The sequence below is a fragment of the Numida meleagris genome, chromosome 3 (genome assembly GCF_002078875.1).
Source record: "Numida meleagris isolate 19003 breed g44 Domestic line chromosome 3, NumMel1.0, whole genome shotgun sequence".
In the NCBI taxonomy this organism is placed as follows: Eukaryota; Metazoa; Chordata; class Aves; order Galliformes; family Numididae; genus Numida; species Numida meleagris.
The window spans coordinates 102860367-102886065 of NC_034411.1; the positions used below are offsets into that span (position 1 = coordinate 102860367).

The following is a 25699-nucleotide window of genomic DNA, read 5'->3' on the forward strand; positions in this document are numbered from 1 at the left end:
CCCGGGCCGCAGGCCGCCGCCGCTCCCCAGCGACCCCCGGCAGCCGCGCCTTCCTCCTCCTCCGCCTCCTCCTCCTCCTCCTCCTCCGCCGCCGCCGCCGCCGCCGCCGCCGCCTCCCCCTTCTCCTCCCCGCCGCGGAGGGACGGGGCGCTCCGCAACGGCACGGTGGTACCGCACCGCTACATGGTGGCCCTCTACCAGCGCCTGGCCGCCCGACGCGACACCGCCGCCCGCCCCGTCGGCACCGTCACCGGCTTCGTGGAGCGGCTGCGGGGCGGTGAGTGCGGGGCCGGGCGGCGGGAGGGGGACCGCACGTCGGGGATGGAGATGGAGATGAGCGTCGGTCGGGACGGGGCTGCGCAGGGGACGGGGCTCTGCGTGAGCCCCACGGGACAGTGCGTGGCTATAAGGCGCGGGTATGGGTAGTGCTGGAGCTGCGGATGGAAACGGGCGCAGGGCAGAGCTCCGATCCTCTCCCACTCGTGGCGGTGCCCGTAGGGATGCGCGCACCGCCGGGGTCGCGGACGGCACTGGGGCTGCGGTGCCCCGCGCTGGGGCTGTGCCCCTTTGCCCCCTTCGTACCCGCTGATCCGATGGTAAGAGTCGAACAGACTCACCGACCTACCGCTTTTTTTTTCCCATGCGCGCATACGCGCGTTGTCTCCTCCCGACAAAAGTTTTCGGGGGCGAAAAAATTTATTAAATCAGACCCTGCCTCTTCTCCCGATGGAATACAACGAGTTGCCGAAGGGAAGGGCAGCCCCCTGCTCCCCCTGTGCCCGGATCCCCGCAGCCCCTGGGCTCTGCCCGGCGGCGGCACTGGGGTTCTGCGGGGGAGCAGCCGGGACGGGGCGGGGGGAGAAGCTGCGGGGCGAGGGGCGGGGGGGAGCTCTGCAAAGGGATCCCCTTATCCGGTCCGGCGGGAATTGCAGGTTTGCTTTAAAATAAAATAATATGATAATAAAGAATGCGGAGAACGCTGTTTCCCAGCCGGAGCGCGGCTGCGGGTCGGGGAGAGCGCGGGGCTCGGGCGCGGCTGCGGTGTTTGCAGCGTGCCACGGTCCGGTTTTTTGTTAGAGAGGGGAAAAGAGCGAACCCCAGACCTCGCTCATCTCTCTCTCCCTCTCTCCCTCCAGCGCCTCTTCTTATTTATTTGTTTGTTTTTAAATTAACATCTAGTATATAAACGGTGCCAGAAACAGCACAAGTCCGCGTTAGGGCTTTGTGTGCACCCCGCTGGGCTCAAGGATTGTACGAGTCTCTTCCAACTCCGGGTATTTGCTGTTTCTGTGAAAAACGGGGACACATTCAGAGTCTGGGAAGTGCTCGTGTCAGACACCCCGAGGCAGCGCCCCGTGCCTGCAGGGAACGACGGAATTTTCCCCTTTTCTTTGCTGGGGGGACGCGGGGAGCGGGAGGGCTCTTGCTCGGAGCCATCCCTCCCTCCCTGCCGTCCCCTCCCCGTTCATTTTCCATCCCTGCTCCCGGTGACGCCGCTGGGGCACGGGGCTGCGTCCGTCCCGCCGGGATGCTCAGCCCTCCGCCCGCTGCTCCCATTCACTGCCCGTCCCGCGCACCTCAATGACGAGCGCTTGGCTTCGGCTGCCTGGGTTTTGATATCGTACCTTCACTTTTTTTCTCCCTTTCTTTCCTTTTTTTGTAAATTTTTTTCCCTCTCTTTTTTTCCCCTTTTTTCTTCTTTTTTTTTTTTTTTTTTTTCCTTTTTCCTCCTCCTCTTTTTTTTTTTTCGGTGTTCTTTTTATATATATTTTTTCTTCTTTTTGCATTTCTTTCCTTTTCTCCCTCCCAGATGCCTCCCCGTCCGCCCCCGAGCAGCGCTACCTCTTCGACATCTCCAGCCTGCCTGAGGCGGAGGAGGTGACGGGCGCAGAGCTGCGGGTCCTGCGCTCCCTCCCTGCAAACCGCAGCCTGGCCCTGTCCCCCGAAGGCAACTTCCACCACCTGCTCCTCTCCACCTGCTCGGGCCGGGCCGGCGAGGAGCCCCGGCTGCTGGCCTCAAGAGCGGCCGATGTTCTGGATGCGGGCTCCAGATGGGAGGTGTTTGACGTCTGGGAAGCCCTGAGGGACCGCAGGGAGAGGCCCCCCCCGGGCAAGCTGCTGTGCTTCGTGCTGAGGGTGGTGTCGGATCGCTCGGGCCGCCTCCTGCCCCCCCGGCAGCTGGGATTTGGCAAACCCCATCCGCAGCCCCACGAGCGAGCGCTGCTCGTGGCCTTCTCCCGTACCCAGAGGAAGGAGAACCTCTTCAAGGAGATCCGGGAGAGGATGAAGGTGCTGGGCAGCCCCCCCTTGTTGGAGCCCCCTGATCCCGGCCAGGAGGCGTACCCCAAGCGGAGGAAGAGGAGGACCACCATCGCCGCCCGCTCCGGGGGCAGAGGCCAAGGGAAGAAGGCGAAGACGCGCTGCAGCAGGAAGCCCCTGCACGTCAACTTCAAGGAGCTGGGCTGGGACGACTGGATCATCGCCCCGCTGGATTACGAGGCGTACCACTGCGAGGGGGTCTGCGACTTCCCCCTGCGCTCCCACCTGGAACCCACCAACCACGCCATCATCCAGACCCTGATGAACTCCATGGACCCGGAGTCCACTCCCCCCAGCTGCTGTGTGCCCTCCAAGCTCAGCCCCATCAGCATCCTCTACATAGACTCCGGGAACAACGTGGTGTACAAACAGTATGAGGACATGGTGGTGGAGACGTGCGGCTGCAGGTAGCAATTTCTGCAGCTCTTCCCCTCCCCGCCCCACCACACCTCATTTTATATATATAAATATATATATATAATATATATATATATACATACACATTTTGGTGTGTGCCTTTCCAAGAGCCCCCTGCCCCTAGGCGCTGCCCTGCAGGGATGGGGACACCCTCTCTGCCCCTTTCTCAAAGGTTTGGGGCTTTCTGCATCGCCCTCAGGTTGGGGCGGTGGGAGCTTTCCTTTCTGCATGTAAGGACACCTCTTCAGAGCATCTGGGGAGAAGCAGAGTCCCGAGCTCCCCAGGGAAGAGCTGCTTTGCTTGGGTTCTTATTTTTCCAAATAACTGCTATAAAAAGGCCAGGCTCTGCTCCACCTCCCTTTGGCAGCAGCTCCGTCCCTCCCTGCCTGCCCTAAGGGAGCCCGCATCCTCCGGGCAGAGACATTTAACTTGCAAAGAGCAGAGCTGAGAGGGCTGCAAGATGTTAGGAAATGGGCTTAAATTGTCCCTTGAACCCTGAGAAGCCTGGCATCAACTGTGGGATGCTGTTAGGTGGCTTTCGGTACCAAGCTGCAGCTTCGTGGCTCTGCTTAGGTCAGGGATGGGATTACTTTGGTTTTGATGCTTTGGTTTTTGTTGGTGTCCAGACTGTTGCCTTATAAATGTCAGTGCTTACCAGCTACAGGGGTTTGCTTTTGGGGAGATCAATTCCTGCTGGAAAACATTTATTTTTTTCTATCAAGCTCCTCGTTCTCCAGCATCCAGCTCTCACCCAAGGAGTCCCCGCTGGGGCAATATGACATCAGCAGGGCTCCCACCCTGCGTATCACAGCGGAGAGGTACCCCTGGGATAATCCCAACCTCTCCCCATCCTCACACCCAGGGCTCCAACAAACCTCATCCAACATCATTTGTCAGCTCTCGTCCCATGCCATCAGCACAGATATCAGAGCCAGGGAGATGCTGGCACAGCGGCGTTCCCGAGCCCACCAAGCTTCCAAACACTTCAAACACTGATGGTCTCCAGATAGATAGCTTTCCTCACTGCTGAAATGTGTTGGTTTTTTTTAATGTTTTCATTTTTTTTTTTACTCCTTTCCTCCAAATATTTGCTGCAGAGGTTTGTGGGCAGTTCAGTATTTCTATATACGTACAGCTCCTGGCAGCCCCACAGGTGGCCCCAGGCCCCTTCCTGCAGGACATGGGACCATGTCCGCACTGATGCCCCGGGGAGTGAGGTTCTGGCTCGGTCACTGTGGATTCACAGCCTGGATCACAGTAAGGGAAAACAGGGAGGTCTGGGGAGAGCACAGAGGCTGCTGCTGGCAGTGGTGCTGTCTGTGCATTTGCCCATGTGGGAATTAATTGCCTCTCTCCCCACTGGGCACTTCTGTTTTTTGGCAGAGAGCTCTACTTTGGGCAGCCTGATGTGGGTGGCAGCCCTGTCCATGACAGGGGGTTGGAAATCTTAAGGCCCCCTCCAACCTATGCCATTCTATGATTCTAGGATAGGTGAGGTTGGCTCCTGCCAGGGGGTGCTCTCTGGGGGTTTGACTGCCCAGGACCCTCTAAAGGCATGGAAGCCATCCCGTGAAGTGGTATTCCTGATCCATCTCCTCTCTCCTGAGCTGATTTCTGAGCAGTATAAATAGGAGACGAGAGGCTGAAAGCGGACAAAGGTGGATTCAGTGGACTCGGAATGATTTGAATGGATAATTACAGGTTCCCAATCTGCAGTATTTATACAGCCTTTCCAGGAAAAAAAGAGAGAGGGAAAAAAAAAAAAAAAAGAAAAACGAAGCAGTTTCCATGCAGAGTATATTCTCCTGGAGGATCTGTCTGACCTTCAGCACCATTTTTATCTGCAGGATGTAATTACAGCAAAGCTAGAAATAGCAAGCATCTGGAAAGGGCTGCGTACCTGCGCGTGGTGCTCCTCCATCCCCTCCTGCACGGGGCAGCAATGGCTTAGGGGCAGGGAGAGCTGCTCGAACCCAAAAAGGCTTTGACAGCGCTGAGCTGGGACTCAGGGTGCGTGGTCGGGCCAAGCACGCGGCATGGAACCTGTGCGTAAAAGCAGAGCCTGTGCTTACGGCACCGCCTCACTGCGTCCTGGAGACCGCTGCCCATTGGGGTCCCAAAGCAGGGGCAGATGGAGCGGCGATGTCCTCCTGGGCTGTTTGCTGATGCTTGGCACACCCGTGAGGAAAAGTCTGGCAACCCCAAGCTGCCTTCTGCTCAGAGCTGAGCGCCAGCCGCTTCTGTGTGTGTTTGCACCATATGGCTTTTAGCTCACATCTTGCTCGCGTGGCTCTCGCTGCTGGGGAGAGCGGGGAAGTCCGGCAGTGATTTATTGGTCACACTCCCTTTGCAAAGCAAGCAGCCACTTCTGCTGCTGGCAGCTTCAGGGCCCTCTCCCACAAACCCTGAAGTGTGTGTTTAGCGGTGGTCACCTTGCCAGCTCCCCTGGAACTGCCGGCACGGGGAGCTCTCTGCCCCTCCTGTCCTTCAATGGGTCTCTGGTCAGTAGGAGAGTTGTGCTGGACCAGGCTGGTGCACTCAGCACGCTGAATTTTGCCATAAACTGGTTTACGTCCTCTGTGACAAAACCAGCTGCAGTCAGTCTTCTAGAGCTCTTTATTCCTTTAATGCCTTGCTGCATACACGAGAATGCACGGCGCTCTCTGAAATTCATACTGTATCAGTAGTTGTCCTGGACGTTCAAGAAACGACCAAAATCTGGAACTCCTGCTGGTGGAGGAGGAGGACTGACCAAAGAGCCCATCCTTCCTCTCTGAGGATGCTTTACAGCCTGGCACCTCAGGACATGTAGGTTGTGCCACTCCTCTCCCTTCTGCTGGTACCGCTATTAGAGCAGTCCTCCTGAATTTTCTGTGTTGGAAGAAACCTGGGGGAAGGCACAGGCAGGGTGATGTACCCATGTTCAGCTTTTGACTGAGGTTGCCCAGAGAGATGGTGGGTGCCCCATCCCTGGAGACATTCAAGGTCAAGCTGGATGGGGCTCTGAGTACTGATCTTGCTGTAGGTGTCCCTGTTCATTGCAGGGGAGTTGGACTAGATGGCCTTTGAGGGTCCCTTCCAACTCAAACAATTCTATGATTCTATGACCAGGGTGGGCAGCAGAGCATTTTCAAGTATGTTGGTATTGTACTCCTTTAAAGCAAAGCTTGATCCATTCCCAGAAATGACACCAAATGAATCCCAGCCATTCTTCAGTGCTTTTTCAGCAGATTATTGTCATCTCCACTCTGGAGTTAATTCTTACATTTGTGAGATCACTTTTCAGTTTTGGTACGTGTTATTTATTTTGGCTTTTCAGGATGAGGAGCATTGGGATTTGTGGCAGTTGGGGAATGGAGAGCAAGTGAGGAAGGGAATCATATTATATCGTAGAACGGCTTAAGTTGGAGGACACCTTAAAGCCCATCCAGTACCAACCCCCTAACATGGGCTGGTTGTGCCCCACCATATCAGGCTGCCCAGGGCCCTGTCTAGCCTGGCCTTGAATGCCTCCAGAGAACATCCACAACTTCTCTGGGCAGCCTGTTCCTGAAGGCTGAGGCCTACCAGCATGAGTTGCAGAGATGGACTCCCCAGGCCACGGGTCTGGCTGGGCTCTAGGTGGGAGAGGTCTTGGTCACGCATTGAAGTGCTTTCCCAATAGGAAGTGGAAGTGTTTGGGTCTTCTCTTTGCTTTGGTGTGTTATGAAGCTCCACTGATGTCTTCATTAGCAGAGAAATAATGGGAACGTGGGGCTGGTTTGGGCCTGGCCACTCTGAGTGCTGTGGAATTGGCTTTGGTCTTGGCCATGGGGAGAGATGGCAGTGTTCTCCATGGTGTTCTTCCATGGAGAAGCTTTTATGCTCCTTCAGCCCTGCCTTGAAGAATCACAGAATCGCTAAGGTTGGAGAAGACCTCTAAGATCATCTAATCCGACCGTTCACCTACCACCAATATTGCCCACTAACCATGTCCCTGTGAAGAGAGGAGGGGAACATGAGGAAAAGACCAAGAGCCCCAGCTTGGGACTGAGGGCTCACGCTGCCTGGGCTGGCAGCAGTGAGGTGTTACAGAACTTCCATGGGGCAGGAGAAGGAATGGCACCAGGCTCTGGTCACTCAGGAGGTGCAGAAGCGGCATGGTCCTGTTGGCTGTGATCAACTGAGAGTGGGGCACCTTCCTCGGACAGGGAGAGGTGATCATGCTGGTTTTATTCACCCCATGTGCTGTGAGCAGATTAACCTGTAGGATTAAATAGTGCACGAAAGAAAGATCTGAGCATCTGAAGAGCCGTACCTTTGTAAATCAAGCTCTTGGCCCTGTGGTTTGGGGGGCTGACTCCGAAGGCCTTTCTGTGCATGGAAGAGCTGCTCTGTGGTGCTCCCCAGCTTAGCTGCAGCCTGGGGCAATGTCAGTCCTTGTTTATCCAGTCTGCCAATCTACCACGTGTCCTATCCTTGCCCGTTCTTTTTTTCCAAAGTCAAATCAAGAATATTTGGAGCTCTTTTTTTTTTTTTGACAAAATGAGCCTCTCTGCTGGTCAGTCATGGTTTTATTTATGTCTTATTTTCTTTGGTCAGAAAGGAAAATATCAATAAATGAAAAAGGACTCAAGTTTCCAATAGCCGTATCTCTAGTAGTTAACTTTTTTGAAGCAATACTTGTACCCCTACGTGTGCCTCTAACCTTTCCATGTATTCGTTCAGCTTTGTCAGGTCTGAGTGTGTGAAATATCTCTGAAGATAGATAGCTCTGTAAGTGATGGTGTAAATGCATTGTTTGTATGTATTCTAAAGTTTAAATAGATTGTACATATTGGATTGTAAATGAACTGTAAACAGCAATCTATATTTTCTTGAATATATTATATAGCAGTATATATTTGTTAAATAAGTATTCTTGTATACTCTTCAATAACCTTTTTAATATTTTGTACAGATAAGTTTATTAAATATTTTATTGATAAATAGATCTTGGCAATAGTTTTTCTTCCTGAGACTTGTGCCTGTGTGCCAAAACCAGATGGCTCATTTTAAATTACCTTTCGGAACTCATACTGACTTCCTGGGCTACCGAAGGTACGAGGGCAAACAGTGAAAAAGCCATTCATTTTACAGTGCTTTCCTTGGCAAGCTCAGGTATTTTACAGAGGAAAAAAAATGGGAGAACATAGAATGTTTGCAGTGCTTTTCACATCGGAAGGTACATCCTTTTTCTTCCCTGTGTTTTTGAAAACACTTGTCCTGCCTTGACTAGGAGGTACCCAACTCCATCCAGCCAAGCAGGGTGCTCTCCATTAACTTGAGCAGGAAACTGTAGGGGCTAAGGAACACTAAATTGAAGGGGTAGATATGACAGCTGGAAGAATCTCCCCTGCCCATATCGTGCTTGTGACCAAAGCCCTTTGGATGGGTTTGACTTGAGCCTGGGTCTCTGCTCACACAGGTGCAGAGGGAGCCCAAGGCAAAGGCCTTCCTAGGGGGAGGGATGTGCCCAGTCTACTTGCACCTGGTGAAAACATCCCCGTTGGAAACAAGGAAGAAATGTTGCACTTAAAAATCTGAGGAATGAAAAAGTACTGGGAAAAATGTAGAAAAAAGATTCTAATTCCAGTTAGATATCCCTGGTTCATGTGGTACGTGTCCTACTACTCTGGAGATTAGACTGTATATTACAACAGTATTATTTTTATTACACTGCTTTTAGTTATTTTTGTTTGTTTGTCTTTCTCTCACCCTCCTTCTTTTTTTTTCACTCTTTCAATTAAATATATATATGCAAAATTTTATTTTAAAGCTTAATAAAGCACGGTGGGACATGAAAACCTTTTGCATTCTTCAGTGGACTTCAAAAAAAGTTACAGGACATCCAGGACACAGGGAATCTGTAAGATCAGGCTGTCTTTATGTGAAGCACATTGAAGGAGGGCTACAAATAGCTGTACGCCCTTTTTCTCTTCTGCTTTCATTCACGAGGACCTTCTGGCTGTGATGGCAGGAGTTTCCAGCTGAGCTGCTTTAGTGTGGCTCCTGCAATGGACATCGCCAAAGTGACCTGGGGACGGCGAATAAATGCGCTAGGGTTATAGAATCATAGAATCATAGAATTAGCTAGGTTGGAAAAGACCTACAAAATCATCCAGTCCAACCATCAATGATTATGATTGGTTATGATGGTTATGGTTATGAGTGCCTCCAATACAAACCGCACACAATGGATGTAGACGTGGAGTAAGGCACATTTGGAAGCATGGAAGAAGTCTTCATAGCACCAGGTATAGGTTTCAGTCAAAACAGAGCAACTTCTTTCCAAAACCAGGGGGAAATATGTGGAGAACTGACAATGGAGGTTTGCCTGAAGGACCTTGGAGTCAGTTACTACAGTAGTGGCATTTTCTAGGCTTTCCCTTCTTCACAGACAGACAGCTCAGCTGGAGAGCAGTGCTCCCAGGGGTACATGGGGTGACACAGCAGGCACAAGTCACCTTTTTGCACCCTCACGTAATTATTTCCAGTGCACCTCTATGACAAGAGCAGATGGTCTTAACACTTCAAAACATATTCTGTCAATGTTTTTCCCGATTCCAAGCCATCTGGTCTTCATACAGAAGGATTTACTCGGAGGTTGGTGAGGTGGTGGAACAGGCTGCCCAGAGAAGCTGTGGATGTCCCATCCCTGGAGGTGCTCAAGGCCAGGTTGGATGGGGCCCTGGGCAGCCTGAGCTGGTGGGCAGCAGCCTGCCCATGGCAGGGGGCTGGAATTGGGTGGGCTTTCAGGTCTCCTCCAACCTCCGCCATTCCATGATTTCTCTTAATAAATGAAACACAGTATTTTGGAGCTGGGGAGGGATTGTGTTAAAGCGAGTTTGACCAAGTATTCATCAACAGGGGGAAGTGAGGGGCAATCCCCTGCTGCATCTTCCATTGTCAGTCGCTTCAAATGGGATGGCCAAAAATCTCCACCAATGTCTGACTGGCAAACACTGCACTGCAGGATGAGTCAGATGCCTTAGACAACATTCTGCATTTCATTAGCTACTGCAAACTGCTAAGAAACCACAACACAACTGCATGTTCCTGCAATAAGTGGAATGGAAAAACCGAGCCCATTTACTATCAGCTTAAGGACTTGAAAACAGTCTCCAATGAGATGTCCCCTTGCCTACGCCATCTGAGCATGCGTGTTGTTTTGTAACTTCTGTGCGATGCTACTGAGCAATGATTGCTCCTGGCAGCTGGATTGTATTTCTGTTATTATCTTTTGCTTGCAATAAACCCTCTCAGCTGTTTCAGAAATCTCTGCTGTTTGTATATGGCTCCTGATCACTTCTAAATGCTCTCAAGATTTTTATTTTGTAGAAGTGCCAGAGAAGAGAATGTTTACCTGGAAGCGATGAGCCTCAGCAACGTACTGAGGTTGGGAGTCTGCGTGTGACCTGTGACATGGAGTAACATGGGTCTGGCCATTAGCTAGACCAAGTACAGGGTCGGGGGGCTGGGGAGTGGGTGCACATACAAACGCATTGTCTGTAAAACCAATACAAAAATGATCTGAACTGCAGAAAAGAGATGATCGCTGTGGCTCATGTATGCAATCTGCCTCCTGTGAGGCAAGGAACTGATGTTTAGCTTGGAGTCCAGCTCCAAATTCTTCACCGTAAACACTGGGAAAGCACTCACCCTCCTAAAGGGACAGCCCTTCCCAGTCCGCATGCATTATAGCTCAGAGCAGCAAACACTGAATGGAGGGAGCAAGAGGAAACACTGATTGTTTTGGAGTGGCTATGGATAAAAATGCTTCAGTGTGTCAAGTGCCTACCACCCACTGACATCTTGTGAGTTTAGATTTCTAAACTGCATGTGAAATTTGGGTTTTGGCAAGTATTTTTGTCAATTTTGCACGTGTGAAGTAATGAGGGTGATAAATGACTAACCAAGTTATTAAAGACTTGAATTACATTTTACAACAAATGTCTTTATTTTTGTTACTGGATTTGTGTACTTATCATAAAAGGTATTGATCTAGCAAAACACGAGCATGAGTCCAAGTCATTGCAGCTAGCAGGTTTACTCACATGGTGACAAAGCACAAAAGTGTGAACGACACAGATCAGATGCTACTGCATACGGTCAATGCATTTGTGATAGGTTTCCCAGTAATTCTAAAATAGTCTAAGATAGGCAGATTACACTGTGTTTTTATGGTGAGCTGGCACATTCGGACCACAAGCGCTTCTGACACTCTTTGCCTCGGGTCATGGCAAACACCACTGGATTCCCATCGTGTGAGATCTGCTGCTCTTAGGAAATACAGCTGTGACAATCAGACCCATGCTTTTTTGCGATGAACAGAGTAGCAAATTTTCTTGGCCTTACGGTAACAGCTTCAAGGAGGAAGGACGCAATTGGATCACTATGGTTGCAATCGTCTTAGAGAAAATTCATTTAAGAAAATTGTAAGGCATTATCCTGCAGTAGATCTGGTCATCGCTGACCAGGTCTCATCTCAGTTTAGGTCTTAACGCAGTCAGTAGGATTTATAACAGATTAGCATTTGTATAAAAGGAATACACAAGTACAAGTATTGCTAAATTAATTGCTCATACAAAGTATACGAATAATGCACTGTAAACAACTGCCTTTGATAGGTACTTCGGTTCCCAGGCTGTAATAGCTGCTTGTCATCTTTGGTTAATGCAAGATTTTTTCTGTCCTCAGAAGATCCACTACAACAGCTGAATTTTTACAGACTGATTCCTTGCTCAATTCCCAATTCCAATACTTGAAAGAACAGAAGTTTTCTCCAACAGTATCGATGTGTAAACCAAAACAACCAAATTAACTGTATTCTTTATGTTGCAAACATACGCGCATGCGTTATGTGTGTATAAATATGTATAGACAGATGTACACGTACACACCTAGATGTGAACACACGTCCTCACTCTGCCACAGGGAGCACGTGGGCCAAGTGATGCACCTTGCATCTGCCATTAAGAAGGGTGCCCAACAGGACTGCATGCTAACATCTGGGGGCTGCATGAACAGACACAGACACACAAAGACACACAGAACTGTGGATTTCCGAAGTGAGCACGGGAATTGCCTCGATCATCGCTGACTATGGCCCTGTGGAAAGAAGGAATGTCCCAGGGCTCCCCACTAACCCGAATCATTTGCACGGGCGCAGACTCTTCACTTTGAACGCACCCGACAGGGCTCTCAGCATTTCTGCCCCAAACATCACTATCTGTTTCGTTATGTGGCAGTGTAATCTGAAAAGCTGCTGGCTAGTCTCCAAAGGCAAACCAGCTCGCACTGCAAAAAAGGGCACTTAAATCCACTGGCTGTCAGCAGGTTTGAAAATTGGTCCGCGATATCCAGAAACTGAATTCTACAAATTGCTCTAAACAACAGTAAAAGGGTGAAGTGGGATCTAGAGAGAAGTGGAAAGTGTGTATATAATTGTGTAAGACAAGCAAGGACTTAATCATTCAGTCCTACAGCATCAGAGAATGCTCTCTAGCACCGTTCTCAGTAGTACCACATTAATACTGCTAATTACTTGTGCAAGGTAGATACTTAATGCATCATCTAAATTCATTTGGTTGCTAGGGCAGGACTTCCTGTGAATATGTTCTGTAGTGTTTCTATCTCTTTATATATGTCTCCAGGGACTCTACAGGGAGACGATTTAACAGGTTCACAGCTAGAAAGCCTTTCCTGATTGCACTTGGCTCTGTTCCCCTTACTTACGTTGTTTTTCTTTCTGGCTTTAGGCTTTAACCTCTTGTATTATCACAACTTGTATTATTACAGCCCGTAGGATGTTTCTGCATATTCTTTTTTCCTATCTGTAAAGGAGAGGGATGAAAAAATGTGAGGAACAGTATACTTGTCATCAGTGTACTACAGCTGGGACCTGGTCCTAAATACTAACATTTCATGCGCTTCCATGGGTGCAACAATGGCAGAATAGCCAGTTTCTCACTTATCTAATCTGTGGCTTGGCAGAAAATTTCATGCTTCAGTCCTTAGATCAAAGAACTGAAATTTAGGCATGCATCAAAAGTGATTTAATTCTTCGAAGTTGCTGAGCAAACACCGTCCCCATGGGCTTCATTATGAGAATGACACCTTGGAGAGCTAGGGCACTTACAAGTAGTTACGTATGGATTCTGAATCGACTTTAACCTTGTAACACACTGGCACTTCTGACAAGGGTCCTTTACTTTCTCTACAATCAGAAAATGAATCAAAGGCTCCAAATATATTCCCTAGCTGAGCAGCCACACTTACCTTACGTTATGTTTAACACACTGTGGAGTTCTGGCAGCACCCTGAACCCCATATGAGACTTGGAGGATCCTGTCTTCACCTCATCTTCACATCTCCCTCATGAAAAGCCTGATCTCAGCCTGACTTCTGATGCCCAGCAGCCCTATCCCACCTGAAGGAGATAACGCTGGGCCCCTGGGCTGTTCTGGCTGTCTATTCCTCATGCACTCATTACTGTGCCAGGGATACACAGAGATGAAATGGGTGGAGAGGGCCAGGCCTTTCAGAGCATACCAGGATCAGCTGCCACAGGGGCATTTTTATCCATATGGAGTAGCCTGCTATTTCTTTCTATATCAGGCCAACCGGGCTGCCCTAAATCCAGCCCTGACGGTTCTTCAGCAAGTAGCTGAGGTGGCAATAACTCAGCTACACTTTTAGTCAGTGAATCTAGCTAGTATCAGTGTTATCTAGAGTGCTAGAAGACAATGAATTTTCCACACTTTTCCACGTCCTTCAGAGTCCTGAAGACACAGGATCAAAGTACATCACCATTAAATCAATAAAACTATATTTTGGACCAGCCAGTCTCTCTTTAACTTTCTCTAAAACTTCTCAGTAGAAAACAAGCCATAATCTGTAATAAACAGAAAAAAAAATAGGACAGACTCTCTCACGAAAAAATTACACGTTCACAAAATAATTACATCGTTTTCTTGTTAATCACTGAATCAGTGTTTATAATTTGGTCAGATCATCCTGTAACCAGTCTGTAATCATGGCAGCCATCTCCTTGCTGGCATCCAGCACGAACGCGTGGCGGAGCCCTTTCTCACAAAGTCGAATGTCCCCGTCTGGAAAATCCATTTTGATCTCATCGTAGTAGTTCTGTGGACACCAGCTGTCTCCAGTTCCATAGTAAAAAATCAGCTAGAAATCAAAGCATATCAAACCATTAATTAAAAAAGTTACTGACGAAGCAACCAATATTCAAGCAAAGAGCAGTGAATTATTTGGAAAGAAGTGATGCTTCACAACTCAACATATACTGTGAGAAATTGCAGATTGGTAACTCCTGCTTATTTCCAAGTTTACAATTACAGCTGAGTCGATTAAATGGACTCTAACTTAGTTTCCTCATCTGTAAAACCATGGATCATGACATGTGCTTACTTCCAGAACCAGAGGTCTGCCGACAGAAGTCCAGCTGTCCTTAGAAATTTGTTACCATGGACTAAAACATCTTGTTGTTCGTGACCTTCACCCCTCTGCAGATATTCAGTTGTATTTTCACTAGCTATTAGCTATTTTTTCTATAATAGCCTTCTAACTTCTTAATTAAATAACAAAATTGAGGCCATATCCCAGCTAAGTGGTCTAACCACTATGTTTATTTATTTTTTTCTGAGTTTGAACAAAGTGAAAGCAAGAGGTTCCTCTGCATTGGAGTAGCTGGTTCTTATTGGCATGTCAGATGTGGTCTCAAAACATCTGCCCGGTTAGGGCATTAGGTGGAGGAACATCTATTTTCTTAGTGTCAGTGTTAGACATAAACTAGAGGTGAATCACTCAGTCACATCAGAATAATGGCAACTATCACAGTCATAGAAGGGTCTGGGTTGGAAAGGACCTCTGAAGATCATCTGGGTCATTCTCAGAAGCAAAACTTTTTTACTTGGAGAATTTTATCTTTCTAAAATGCTGCACATGAAAAGCACAGGCAGGCTCCTTGAGATTTATGAGCCATTTTTTTTCAGGAAATAATGTGGAACTGTAGTTTTATCAAAGACCATTTTGTTTTGAACTCACTCTAATGCATTTAGTTAACAACAAGTCATAGTTTTCTCCCATTTTCACCTCAATTTTGTAAGCTAATGCTATATTTTCAATTTCCATAAAGTAAATCAAGGGAGAGTGGTTGTCTAGGAGAGAGTAAAATCCTACTGATTGAAACCCATACAGGAACAAGATTAATTACGAGGATTCTTTATACTAAAATGCTTGACTGCAGGTACCAGAAGGACGTCGATTGCTCAACACATCACACACACAGCTTGGCTTGGCCCATTACTCTCATTTGTTTCATATTTCATTTCAGTACTTTAGTGAATAATTGAGCAACACTAACATAAATTAGAGGACAAGACATTTTCCTTTAATCACAAAAATCTTCAGTTCCATCATTTTTGTAGCCATTTGAAATAAAAATAAATGCACCCTACCGGCCCACTTGGGTAGAGGTGGGCCAAGAGCCCAGACTGCATTTCACAAAATGTTACAAGTTTTTGTCTTGCTTTTCTCTTACTGAAGCGTATCCAAATCTTAGATATTACTATTGACTGTATCCAAAATACAATATCTCAGTTACATAGACACTAACCCAAGTTATACTTCCAAGTATATGTGCATAAAACATAAACCATCCCATGTTAGCAAACATCACTGGTTTTGTCACTAAGTAATTGCTGAAAACAAGGTATGTCATTTGTTTTAGCAGAAATTTTCCTTTGATCTTGCCTTCAATGGTGACTATTCATAAATCACAAGATGTCACATTGGCAAAAATTCTTCAAAAAAGCCAATGTGAAATGGCCAGCTGCATTCAAGTCTTCTAAAAGCCAAACATCTGACCAAGTTATGTTCAACCCTGGACTCCGTTACCAACAGATACAAAAATAAAGAATACGAAACTGACAAGAAAAGCAATGGAGCAATTCCAGTTTAATGGAGTTCTCCTTGAAATCATTAGGCATTTTGATGGAGTAGTCCTACAATCTCATCACATGATTATTTAGAAAAAAAGATGAAAAGTCATTTACACTTACATAGGTGGATAAAGTACTTGGCTTAGTCTACATGAACAGAGAAATGGGCTACTCTCCAGGTAGGGTTGTAACCTTGAGAACACACAGATTTGGAAATGCCTAAACAAAAGATTTATGTGCATTCTTAGCTTGCCTCTAGTACATTTGCATTATGGTTTAATCTTCCATTGCATGATCCAAAGGATCCTTGACTCATTCAATCCACTGACAGGATGACATTCAGTTGATGAGCTGCTATTTGATAGTATTTTTCTTTTTAAATTCTGTGTGTGGTCTCAGGATTTATTTACTACATATTTCATGGTTTATAGGCAGAATTTATTTTCTTATGTGCATTCCTCTGGCATGCACCATTACAGTATTTGCATGCTCACATTTGTTAATTTATTTCTGCAACACCTCAGTGGCCATTTTTATCTCCATTCTGCAGATGGAGACCACAGAGATTAATGTCAGATTACATACATTAATTTGAATGTGTAGTCTGGAACTAGGAGCTGGTTTTCCAGTGTGCATAACACTATTCTTTCAAGAGAAACTAAGTCAAAGGATGCTCTTCAGGATCCAGTTTGATCTCCATTCACTAATGAGCATTCAGTTGATGGGAACAGGCAACTGTTGGTTAAAGTAATAACCCTCTGAAATGCCTAAAGTGGGAACATCAGGATCTCATGACCTACTATTTTGCTCTACAAATTCTCATCTATTGAGCTGCTCCTGATTTTAAGGCAAGCACAGACTATTAGCAATAGGAAACATTGCACCTGCTGTGAACAGGAGCAGTAAGACTTCAGAAACTTAGGTTCCACTCCAAGCAAAAAGGGTCAGTATATTTACTAGCTATCAACCTTGTCCAGTCTTTTGTCCAGTATTCCCAAGTGTGACTTCTGTCTTTCCCATTCAGCCTTTCTGGTCTCAGTCTACTCATTTTTGGCTTGTTGTTTTAGCCCTATCCTCCTTATGATACTGTTTCCAATTTCTACTACTTCTGGTTCTTATTCTAGTCTCAGTTTCTCGTCCTGCAAGTTCAAACTATAATCTTCTGGACCCTTCATCCCATTCTGAGTCTCAGTTCCAACACTTATTTTTTTCCTCATGGAATTCTCCACTTTTTTATCAGTCTAGAATCTCCAAAAACCTTATTATTTGTGCAGACGTTGGCGTGTGCATTCAGTGTGCCTATGTGAGTTAAGTCTGCAAATCTCCAACTTAAACATACATGTTTCTTAATTAGAAGCTGCCAAAAGCATTCAGAATTCTTTTCAAAATGGATTATTCTATAAAATCTAAATCAGAATTGTAATTAAAGTGGAAATTTTCAGGTACAGAATACAGCAAAGAGCCTATGAAAATTGACAGTACTTCATTGCCATTTGTGGCACTGTTGGGTTTCCCTTTGAATGACAAAATCTCTCTGTTCTTTGCCTACACCACACACAGCCACAGAATCGATGTTAGGATGTTACCTGTTTTCCTAATGCACTAAGGGCTATTAGTTTTAGACATATTTATACCAAAGGATCCAGAACTCAAATGTTCTCACCTTCATTTTAACACCAGTAGCTTTGCTACCGCAGCACATAGGCAGACATAATTAATGAGCCATGTGTAACCAGAGGCACATGGAATCTTCATTAACGATAGGAAACACTGGCGTGCAGTATATGATTTGCATGGGTCTGTAAAGTACATATTTTCCTGTGGACTGTGCATGGCTGTGAAGACATCCTGAGTCAGCACAACCACTATACCAGCAATGAAGTACCACTGCCAACCTAAGCATTCAGAAATGGTGAGTCAGGTCCCCAAAATAATGCGACTAGCTTAAAAATAATCAGATTTACAAAACAATAAATAGAAGGTTCTATTTTTCATCTGTGCTTGAAGTTTTCAGTATTTGTGTTTCTTAACTTTTCCGCCATCAGAGTGAAAGGCTTTATTTTAATACTCTTGAAATATTCAATGTGGAGACTTCCAGATATTCCTCATTCAGGAGGAAAACGGCAGCTACCACTGGACATGACAAAGACTCAGTATGATCTCTGGTGCAATACTGTGCTTGTTGTGAGCAACTAGAACAATTATGCTCTCAGGATCTGACTATGGGGACAGAGTAAAGGGGATGTGCATTATCTTTGCCATTTCAACAGTGTATTTTAAATAGGTAGGCAATTTCAAATAGTTTAAAGTAACAGCAGAGTTTTTGTAAGCCGTTTTACAATTCAATTGTTCAGAACTATTTTCAGACTTTGCTTTTGTAAAATAAAACACAAGCCAGAATATGGTTCTGTCAGTTGTGTACCATGTAATATGGTATGTGTATTCAGACACTGCACAATGACGGCAGCTGCTAAGTAAACATCAGAAGAATCTGAGATTCGTATCAACAGGATGTTTACATTTTAAAGAGTTTCTAAGAAAATAATAAAGATTTCCTGCAGTTGACTCCATTGGCACTTGTTTTAGTATGTATGACAGTTCACAGAAGTATAATCTACAGACAGATTTTTTAATGCCTCTTCTGTGGTCATCAAAGGTCAATGATGAAAAAGAAATCCAAAAAGTTAAAAAAAATTAATTGAGTTTCTTCTGTCTCTCTGGAATTTGGTACACGTTATAACAATAATAGGATCTTATTACTTCTGCAGGCACCACTCCAGCTGATGGCAAAGAGCAAAGGACTGATCTCTGTGGATATGAACTGACGGCACATGTGCAATGGCAAGCAATACTGGACTAGTGTCCTTACTGAAATCCTTGTGTCACAGGCAGTAATTTTTCTGAGTGTCAATCTCACATGCATTCTGGATGAGGCAGTAACTTCTCCCTGGTGACATCTCTCTGCAGTAACCAGTGAATGGTTTCATTTGTTCTTGGATTAAAACTAGTTTAAAAGGCATTAGCCTTTAGTAGCTTCAATCAAGGTTTATAAAAAATGACTTAGCTTCTCCAGACTTATGAAAGTTCCTCCATCTTATCCTGCCAAAAGAATAGTATAAGTGACACTGGGACATACTGATTTGGGACGTGGTGTTTTTTTTTTTTTTTTTGGACTTGCTTCAGTTGTGCTTTGGCTTTACTGATCAGTTTCCAGGAAGGATTCAAAGAGCTGGCACTGCCCTAGGAAGCCCTAAATACTTTGAGATCTGGCTCTCTGAGACACCATCTCTCTCTCCTCGTGATCCTGCCACGGCTGAGATCAGTTGGTTTGACAGCACGGTCTTTGGAACTTGCTTCTTGGCTTGTTAACCAGAACTGGCATTTCTCAACTTTCCAAGCACCGTATGAAGCCAAAATTCTGATGGACCACTTTGAGAGGACGCAGCTGACAACCTGGGGTACATAATGCAATTTTTACATACTAGCCTTTAGGGTCTGTAGCAAAGCTGTAATGGGGAGTTCAAGTATTGGTGGTGACTTTATTTAAAATAGGGAATACATCCAGTTTTGCTAGACTAACATAAATAATAAACAAAACCAGCTTCCTCACTGGAAAGGAGTGGATAAATATTTTGCTTTCGGCAAAATTAAGATGCAAGGCCTTAGACACAGCCAGGTGGAGCAGCTACTTTGCACATGATTCACTACGTGTTAAAAGTCTTCATCAGTGTCATGTGTAGTGTTCTACCAAGCAGACAGAGTATAGGCTCCCTCCTCTCATGCTTTTGTCAGTGCCAACTGGAAATTCAGCAAACTGAGGAAGTGGATAGGGTTCCTCTGTTTGGCTATCTCCGCAACTTCTGTTAGCAATGTTACTGGCAGCTCTGCATGTAGGCCCAAGAGATCAAGCAAGCCAATTCTATTTCCACTTTTCTCATAGACAGCTGAAGGTCAAACTCAACTCAACATAAAAATGTAGTTTTAAGAAGGATGCACAAGCTTTACCAACAATTATTTACTAATAAATTTATTAAAAATTAAATTAAATGAATTAAATTTGAATTAAATTTACTATTTACTTTATTTATTATTTATTTATTTGAATTAAATTTACTATTTACTAATAATTAACTTATTTATACTGTGTTACTTTTAAAGACAGAAACCTTTCGAGGGTATATATTTAGATGCGTCAGCAACGTGAATATTTCAGAAGTCAGGCCTGTATAGCTATGAAAATAAAAACAAACATACCTGAAACCACTATTTGAGCAATATTACTTCTGGGCCAAATTCTTCCAACCGTATTTACTGTAAATAGTCCTTCCTCTCAGCACCAGCCTGACGATACCTACATTCTGGGGAACTTTATCTCAGGTGACTCAGTCAGATCTCTCTTGCAACAACAGGATCAGCAATGGGCCATAAATGACAAGTTTGTTCACTTCTGTGAAATGAGCTCTGTGGCACAGTGAGAGAAGGATAATCTGTCCCTGGAGACACTCAAGGTCAGGCTGGATGGGGCTCTGAGCATGCTGAAGGAGCTGTAGGTGTCCCTGTTCATTGCAGAAGAGTTGGACTAGATGACCTTTAAAGGTCTCTTCCAACTCAAACGATTCTATGATTCTATAGTACCAGTCAGATGGTAACTTCTTCCTAGATGCTCTTCAGAAGGCTATGGAAATATTGCTGTCTTTGCTAGTTTTGCGGAGCACACACTTTATACCCACTCCATCACACTACAAAATCCTGGAAGTCCATGTCACTGCCCCTTTATTGGAATACCACACAGCAAGAATGATGCTAAGAGGAGTTCAGCTATATGAAAAAATATAATATCACATAAAAGCACACTGTAGCCCACTAAGCTTCTTGAATCCTCGCTGAGATCCTTTTCCACTGAGGAGAGAAAGTGTTGATCCCTGATCAGGCATTCTGGGTGCTTCAAAGAGAAGGTTGTTTTTGTGGCTAAATGACACAGGCACCAAAATCCCCAAGCACTTGTGTAACTTCCTCAACTTCAACTCTGCACCTCCAGGGAGTGCAGGCCAAAGAGGATGTGAGACCAGCCAAAAAAGAGGTGTTCTTGGCTCAGGAGAGCACTTTGCACCTATTCAAAAAAAGTGTTTGGAAGGTTTTTCACAAATGTAGGCAAGCAACTCACTGAAGCTGTGGGTAGGCAAAATATTTGTAGTATTCTTTTAACTGCTTATCTTCAGATCGTGCTTCTCTCACTGGGAATAATTACTAAACTCCCATGGATGCCTACAGAGACCCGAACAAAAGCACTGGGCAACAACAAACCAGCTGCTTCTGGCATCAAAATAGTTCTTGGTTGCTCAGATTTTTAAATTTTACTTAATAAATACAGTTTTTCAAAAGAAAAATGCAGCACTTCACATTTCTGTGGAAAGGAAATATCCCATTTTTTGCTATTTTTACTGTAAATATCTGCGTATCAGTATCAGCTTAGTTCATGCTCTTGGAGAACACTTTTTCTATGGTATGGCTGATGAGATATAAACTTGTATTACTTTGAATTCTAAATTCACTATAGAAATAAGCAGGAAATGGTAAACATGCACTTAATTCCTTTATTTTTTCAAAAGATAATTTCTTCCCCACCTAAACATCTACAAGCTAAGTTATAAGCCACCCACAACACAAACTTCCTCAGTGTGAGAGAAAATATTAATGTCTCCCTACACTTCCAGTATATATTTTTCCCATCTGATTAAAAAACCATTCTTCTCAGACAACACATTTTTTCATCTTCGTAACACAGCTTCAGATGTTTACTGTCTTTTTCCTTATGTAATCAATGCATCTGCTGCACCAAATCACTGGCAAGACTAATCTGAAGATGCAGATAGACTTTCTTTTTGCTTAATATGCTAATCAAAATAATAATGATTTCCAGCTGCTGGAGGAGATGACTTATGGTCTTAAGAAATTACGATCCACAATAGAAAGATCACTGCCTAGCTGATCCATGACTTGATGAAGTCTGTTGGAGCTTCTGCGTTGATTTAGATGAGCTTTGGAATGGATTCTACACTTAAAAATAGGACTGATGTGTATTATACACAGTGTAATGAATTAAAAAAAAATCACAAGAAATACAAAAGCCAGGAGATGATTTTCCTTTACAAAATTTCCTCTGTAAACACCCTAGTTCTACCCCTTAATGAAATCTCGTTTTGATTACAACAGGATTACCAGTTTACCTGCCACAAAGAGAGGCATTAAAGCTGAGGCCTAAAATAAAACAATCAATGTGGCATGACGCAGAGTTAAAAGTATCATAGAATCATAGGATGGCCTGGGTTGAAAAGGACTTCAAAGATCATCGAGTTTCAACCCCTCTGCTGAGTGCAGGGTCTCCAACCACTAGACCAGGCTGCCCAGAACCACGTCCAGCCTGGCCCTGAATGCCTCCAGGAAGCTCTTCTATAGGGATATCATTGTCTACCCCAAGCACGCTAGTGAATGTCCAGTATAACCATCTTCTCTTTTTAAATTGCTATTCTATATGTCAAACCTCTGTGATGCTCAATGCCAATCCATTTTTGTAGAAAAGCTGAATTACTCCCACTTCCTTTTGTGCAAGAAATATAATAAACTTCTTCTAGTTCAGTAGTATCTTTCCCTCCAGTTTCTGTTAGGAAAGAGAGTTGGTGTTATTACAGCGAAAGAAAGTAGCTCTGCTGGCTTAGACATAATCAGCTAATTAGTTCTCATAGCTGAGCAAATCTTACACTAGTATCCCCTGCACTATCTCTTTGTATTTTGTGATTTCTCACAACTTTCTGTGCTGGTGCAGCAAGAAGTCTACCTTCATGTACTGCTTGATCCAGACGCAGCTTTAGAGCCCGTATTTTAAATGCTCTATCATATGTTATATTGTCAGAAGATAGGTCTCAATCCTCTTCATACAGTTCCATTGCTATTTAATGTGCATACCATCTGTTTTTAGATTATAAGTGAAATACCTCAATTAATTATCCCCAAAATATGCCAGCTCCTATTCTTTCAACACAAATCTGAGCAATTAGCATTGTTAGAATCTGGAATCTGAAGGTAATATTTCTCCCAGTTCCTAACTAGCAATAATTATAGTTAAGCCTGGACACATGGAAAGACTGGAATAATTTAGTGTCTCTTCTTCTTTCTTCTTCAGATCACAGAATGCAAATATGATCCAGAAATAACTTTTCTATTCCACAGCAGCTGGCAAAGTCAGGTGTTAAGATTGGCTTTTAGAGTATGATCACAGCGACCACTAAACAGTATAAATTTTTTGAAGTGACAGCTTGCCAGTTCTATAGCAACTGGGACTATAGTTCCTGTTTTTATAAACTTCCAACCTTCATAAGTTAAGCCCACTTTTATTGTCAATACACTTCAAATTTAACACAATGCCAACTCAAAAAATTTCCCTTAATTCTTACATTCCCCGAAATTGCAAGAAGAATGAAAAAAAGAGAAGCATTTCGCTTCCCTTTTAGACCTGCTTTCTCTTTGGTTTGCCAGATGTTTGTAAGCTCGCTTCAGCGTTCTGTTTACTTGAATATGTTAGCCACTTTCAAAGTATGAGGACACAGAAGAATCAATAAAGGAAAGTTAACACAGGTTTGAAAATGCTGCTGTGTGCCAAGGCTGTGCTTAGACGGACAGAGTCAACAACAGCACAGATGAAGCACAGACACTTGCAAACTCTTACTGCTGGCTACTGGCCTTCATTCAGCACAAGAAATAAGCATTTTGGTAATCTGGAGCATTTGAGCAGACCTTCTGAATTCACTGGAGCTATGGCTAATTGTCAGCTCTATCATCCTCATCCAGCCAAGCTTTTAGGCTTAACTCTAAGCATGTGTTTGTGATTAAAATTTCCACAAGCACTCAAAGTCCTGACCCTGGAAACTCTTCACTTTCATACCCTGACTAATCCCACACACAGTCTTACCCTTGGTTTCAGGGCCCTGAGGGTGCTAGCAGGTCCTTAGCAGCCTTACCTGTGCCCTTCACCCACAATCCCTGCCTATGGGTCCAGGCTCTCCGTAATTACTCACCTCCACCTCCATCCCTGTGCCTTCACCTTTTACCTGAGCTTTCAGCTTTTGCCCTGGGCCTTTAGTCTTTGCCCAAGCTACTAGTTCTGCTAAGAGCTAGCATCTGCCCCTACTGACAGTGGACCTACACTGTACACAGCTTGTTGCCTGGATGGCTCCCACCTCATAGCTTATCTCTCATCGTAGAAAAGAATCATAGAATTGTTTGAGCTGGAAGGGACTCTTAAAGGCCATCGAACAGAGTCACCTACAGCTTGATTGGATTGCTCAGAGCCCCATCCAGCCTGACTTTGAGTGTCTGCAGGGAATGAGCTTCCAGCACCTCTCTGAGCAACATGTTCTAGTGTCTCTGGCCAGCTCAGATCCATGTCGTAGCCCTGTCTCTGGGGCTGCCACCTCTTGCTTCTGATCGGACTCTCTTCCTCACTGCATTGCTTTGCCTGGGAGAGTTGATGGAATCCATTGCCACCACCCTGCTTTGCTTGCCCTGCTGTGGGAGAGCACCCTGTTTGGTGCAGGGTCACCCTCAGCTCACAGAGCCTCTCCCTTAACAAACAAGCAGATCTCATTGCTCCCTGACAGTCAGAGAAGCAATTCAGTCAGTAAAATTAACATTTTCCCTTGAGATCATAAGACTTTGGATCAACCCATGGAAAGTTTTGTTTAAGACAATGAGAATATTTGCATTCTGCAAGATGAGCCCTTCACTGAGGGCTGAGATTCTTCACTGAGATTTCTCCCTACGTGCAGGAGAACTTCAAATGCTCTGCAATAACAATGTCAAGAAATATGAATGCCTAGTGCAGTGTCATGCTCCTTAGTCATGTGTGCTATTTTGACTTCTTTTTAAACAAATTAGAAGTGAACCATCTGAACATACCTTTCAAATTGCAGAGAAGGCAGTGGGATGTCGAAAATGCATCAATTCTCAGCCAAAAAAAAAAAAACCCACACTGATTTATTAAGTTAACTCTGTACCTTATCTATTTACAAGGCACAAAGTAATCTCATAGAGATCTGGGATCTCTGTCCCAGAGAATTACACTCTCCAAGGAGAATCTTTGCCAGTGCAAAGTGCTGGAATCATTCTCTCAGTATAAAGTCAGGGATGATACAATAAAAAAGGTAAGGAAGGGAACACTATAGAGTAATACATGTTATACTGATCATCTAATCACACAGCAGCTACACCAATACTGGTTTATTAAAGGAGGCAGTTTTCTGGCTCATCAGCCTTCTGGAATGGTCTGGCTATTAAATTCTCACAGTCTCCAAAACATGGTGACCACATCAAAACTTCAAATTAGGAACAGTTCCTGGCCTGCGTCAACCACAGAAACGTGTCTGGGAATTGGTTGAGAGAATGCTAATTGGTATAGACCAAAACTGTACCAGAATCTGTTTCAGTGATTAATCTCTACAGCTGAGGAAGTTCAGTGCAGGGGAAAGGTCCCTGGAACTGTTTAGTTTACAGCAGTAGCTTCAGTCTCCAAGCAATGCACTATCTGTCTTTACCTTACACAGTTGAATGGCTGAACTGTGTACATTTTTTCTGACTCCAATAAGTTTTGATACCATGGAAAAATCAAGCTTGCAGAATCCCTTGATATTAACTGATCTCAAGTCGAAAATGTCATGGATCAAGTCCTACCCTTGGTCACAGTGGTCTAGACCACTTGAGCAGACCTGCACACCATGCAACATGGGTGGTATGTGTTGTACTTCATCTGTCCAGCAGCAAAGATTGAGCAGATCCTCTGTTCAATCAGTCTGAACTTATGTTCTGGCTGCCCATCTGCCTGTCTGATCGGAACTCATGTAACTACTGGCCTCGCTGCATACCTCATCTCAGACTTAGCCAGAACACATGCTTACCTCCACCAAGGATACCACACAAGCAAGGACGGG

At 44.9% G+C, this 25699-nt stretch overlaps 2 protein-coding genes across 4 annotated transcripts in view; one reads left to right on the forward strand and one right to left on the reverse strand.

Annotated features, from left to right (window-relative positions):
• Positions 1 to 7708, forward strand: GDF7 (growth differentiation factor 7). Its single transcript, XM_021392271.1, has 2 exons — positions 1 to 277; positions 1811 to 7708. The coding sequence occupies exons 1-2, from the start codon at positions 184 to 186 to the stop codon at positions 2728 to 2730; spliced, it is 1014 nt and encodes a 337-aa protein (XP_021247946.1). The 5' UTR covers positions 1 to 183; the 3' UTR covers positions 2731 to 7708.
• The window catches only part of LDAH (lipid droplet associated hydrolase), a 121975-nt gene continuing 106966 nt past the window's right edge, over positions 10691 to 25699 (reverse strand). For 2 of the 3 annotated variants that reach the window (XM_021390745.1, XM_021390747.1), the window contains exon 7: positions 10691 to 13944. In XM_021390745.1, coding sequence (XP_021246420.1) covers positions 13753 to 13944 — 192 coding nt within the window. In that variant the 3' untranslated portion in view covers positions 10691 to 13752. The remainder of the gene's footprint in view (positions 13945 to 25699) is intronic. The other variant, XM_021390744.1, reaches the window with a different exon arrangement.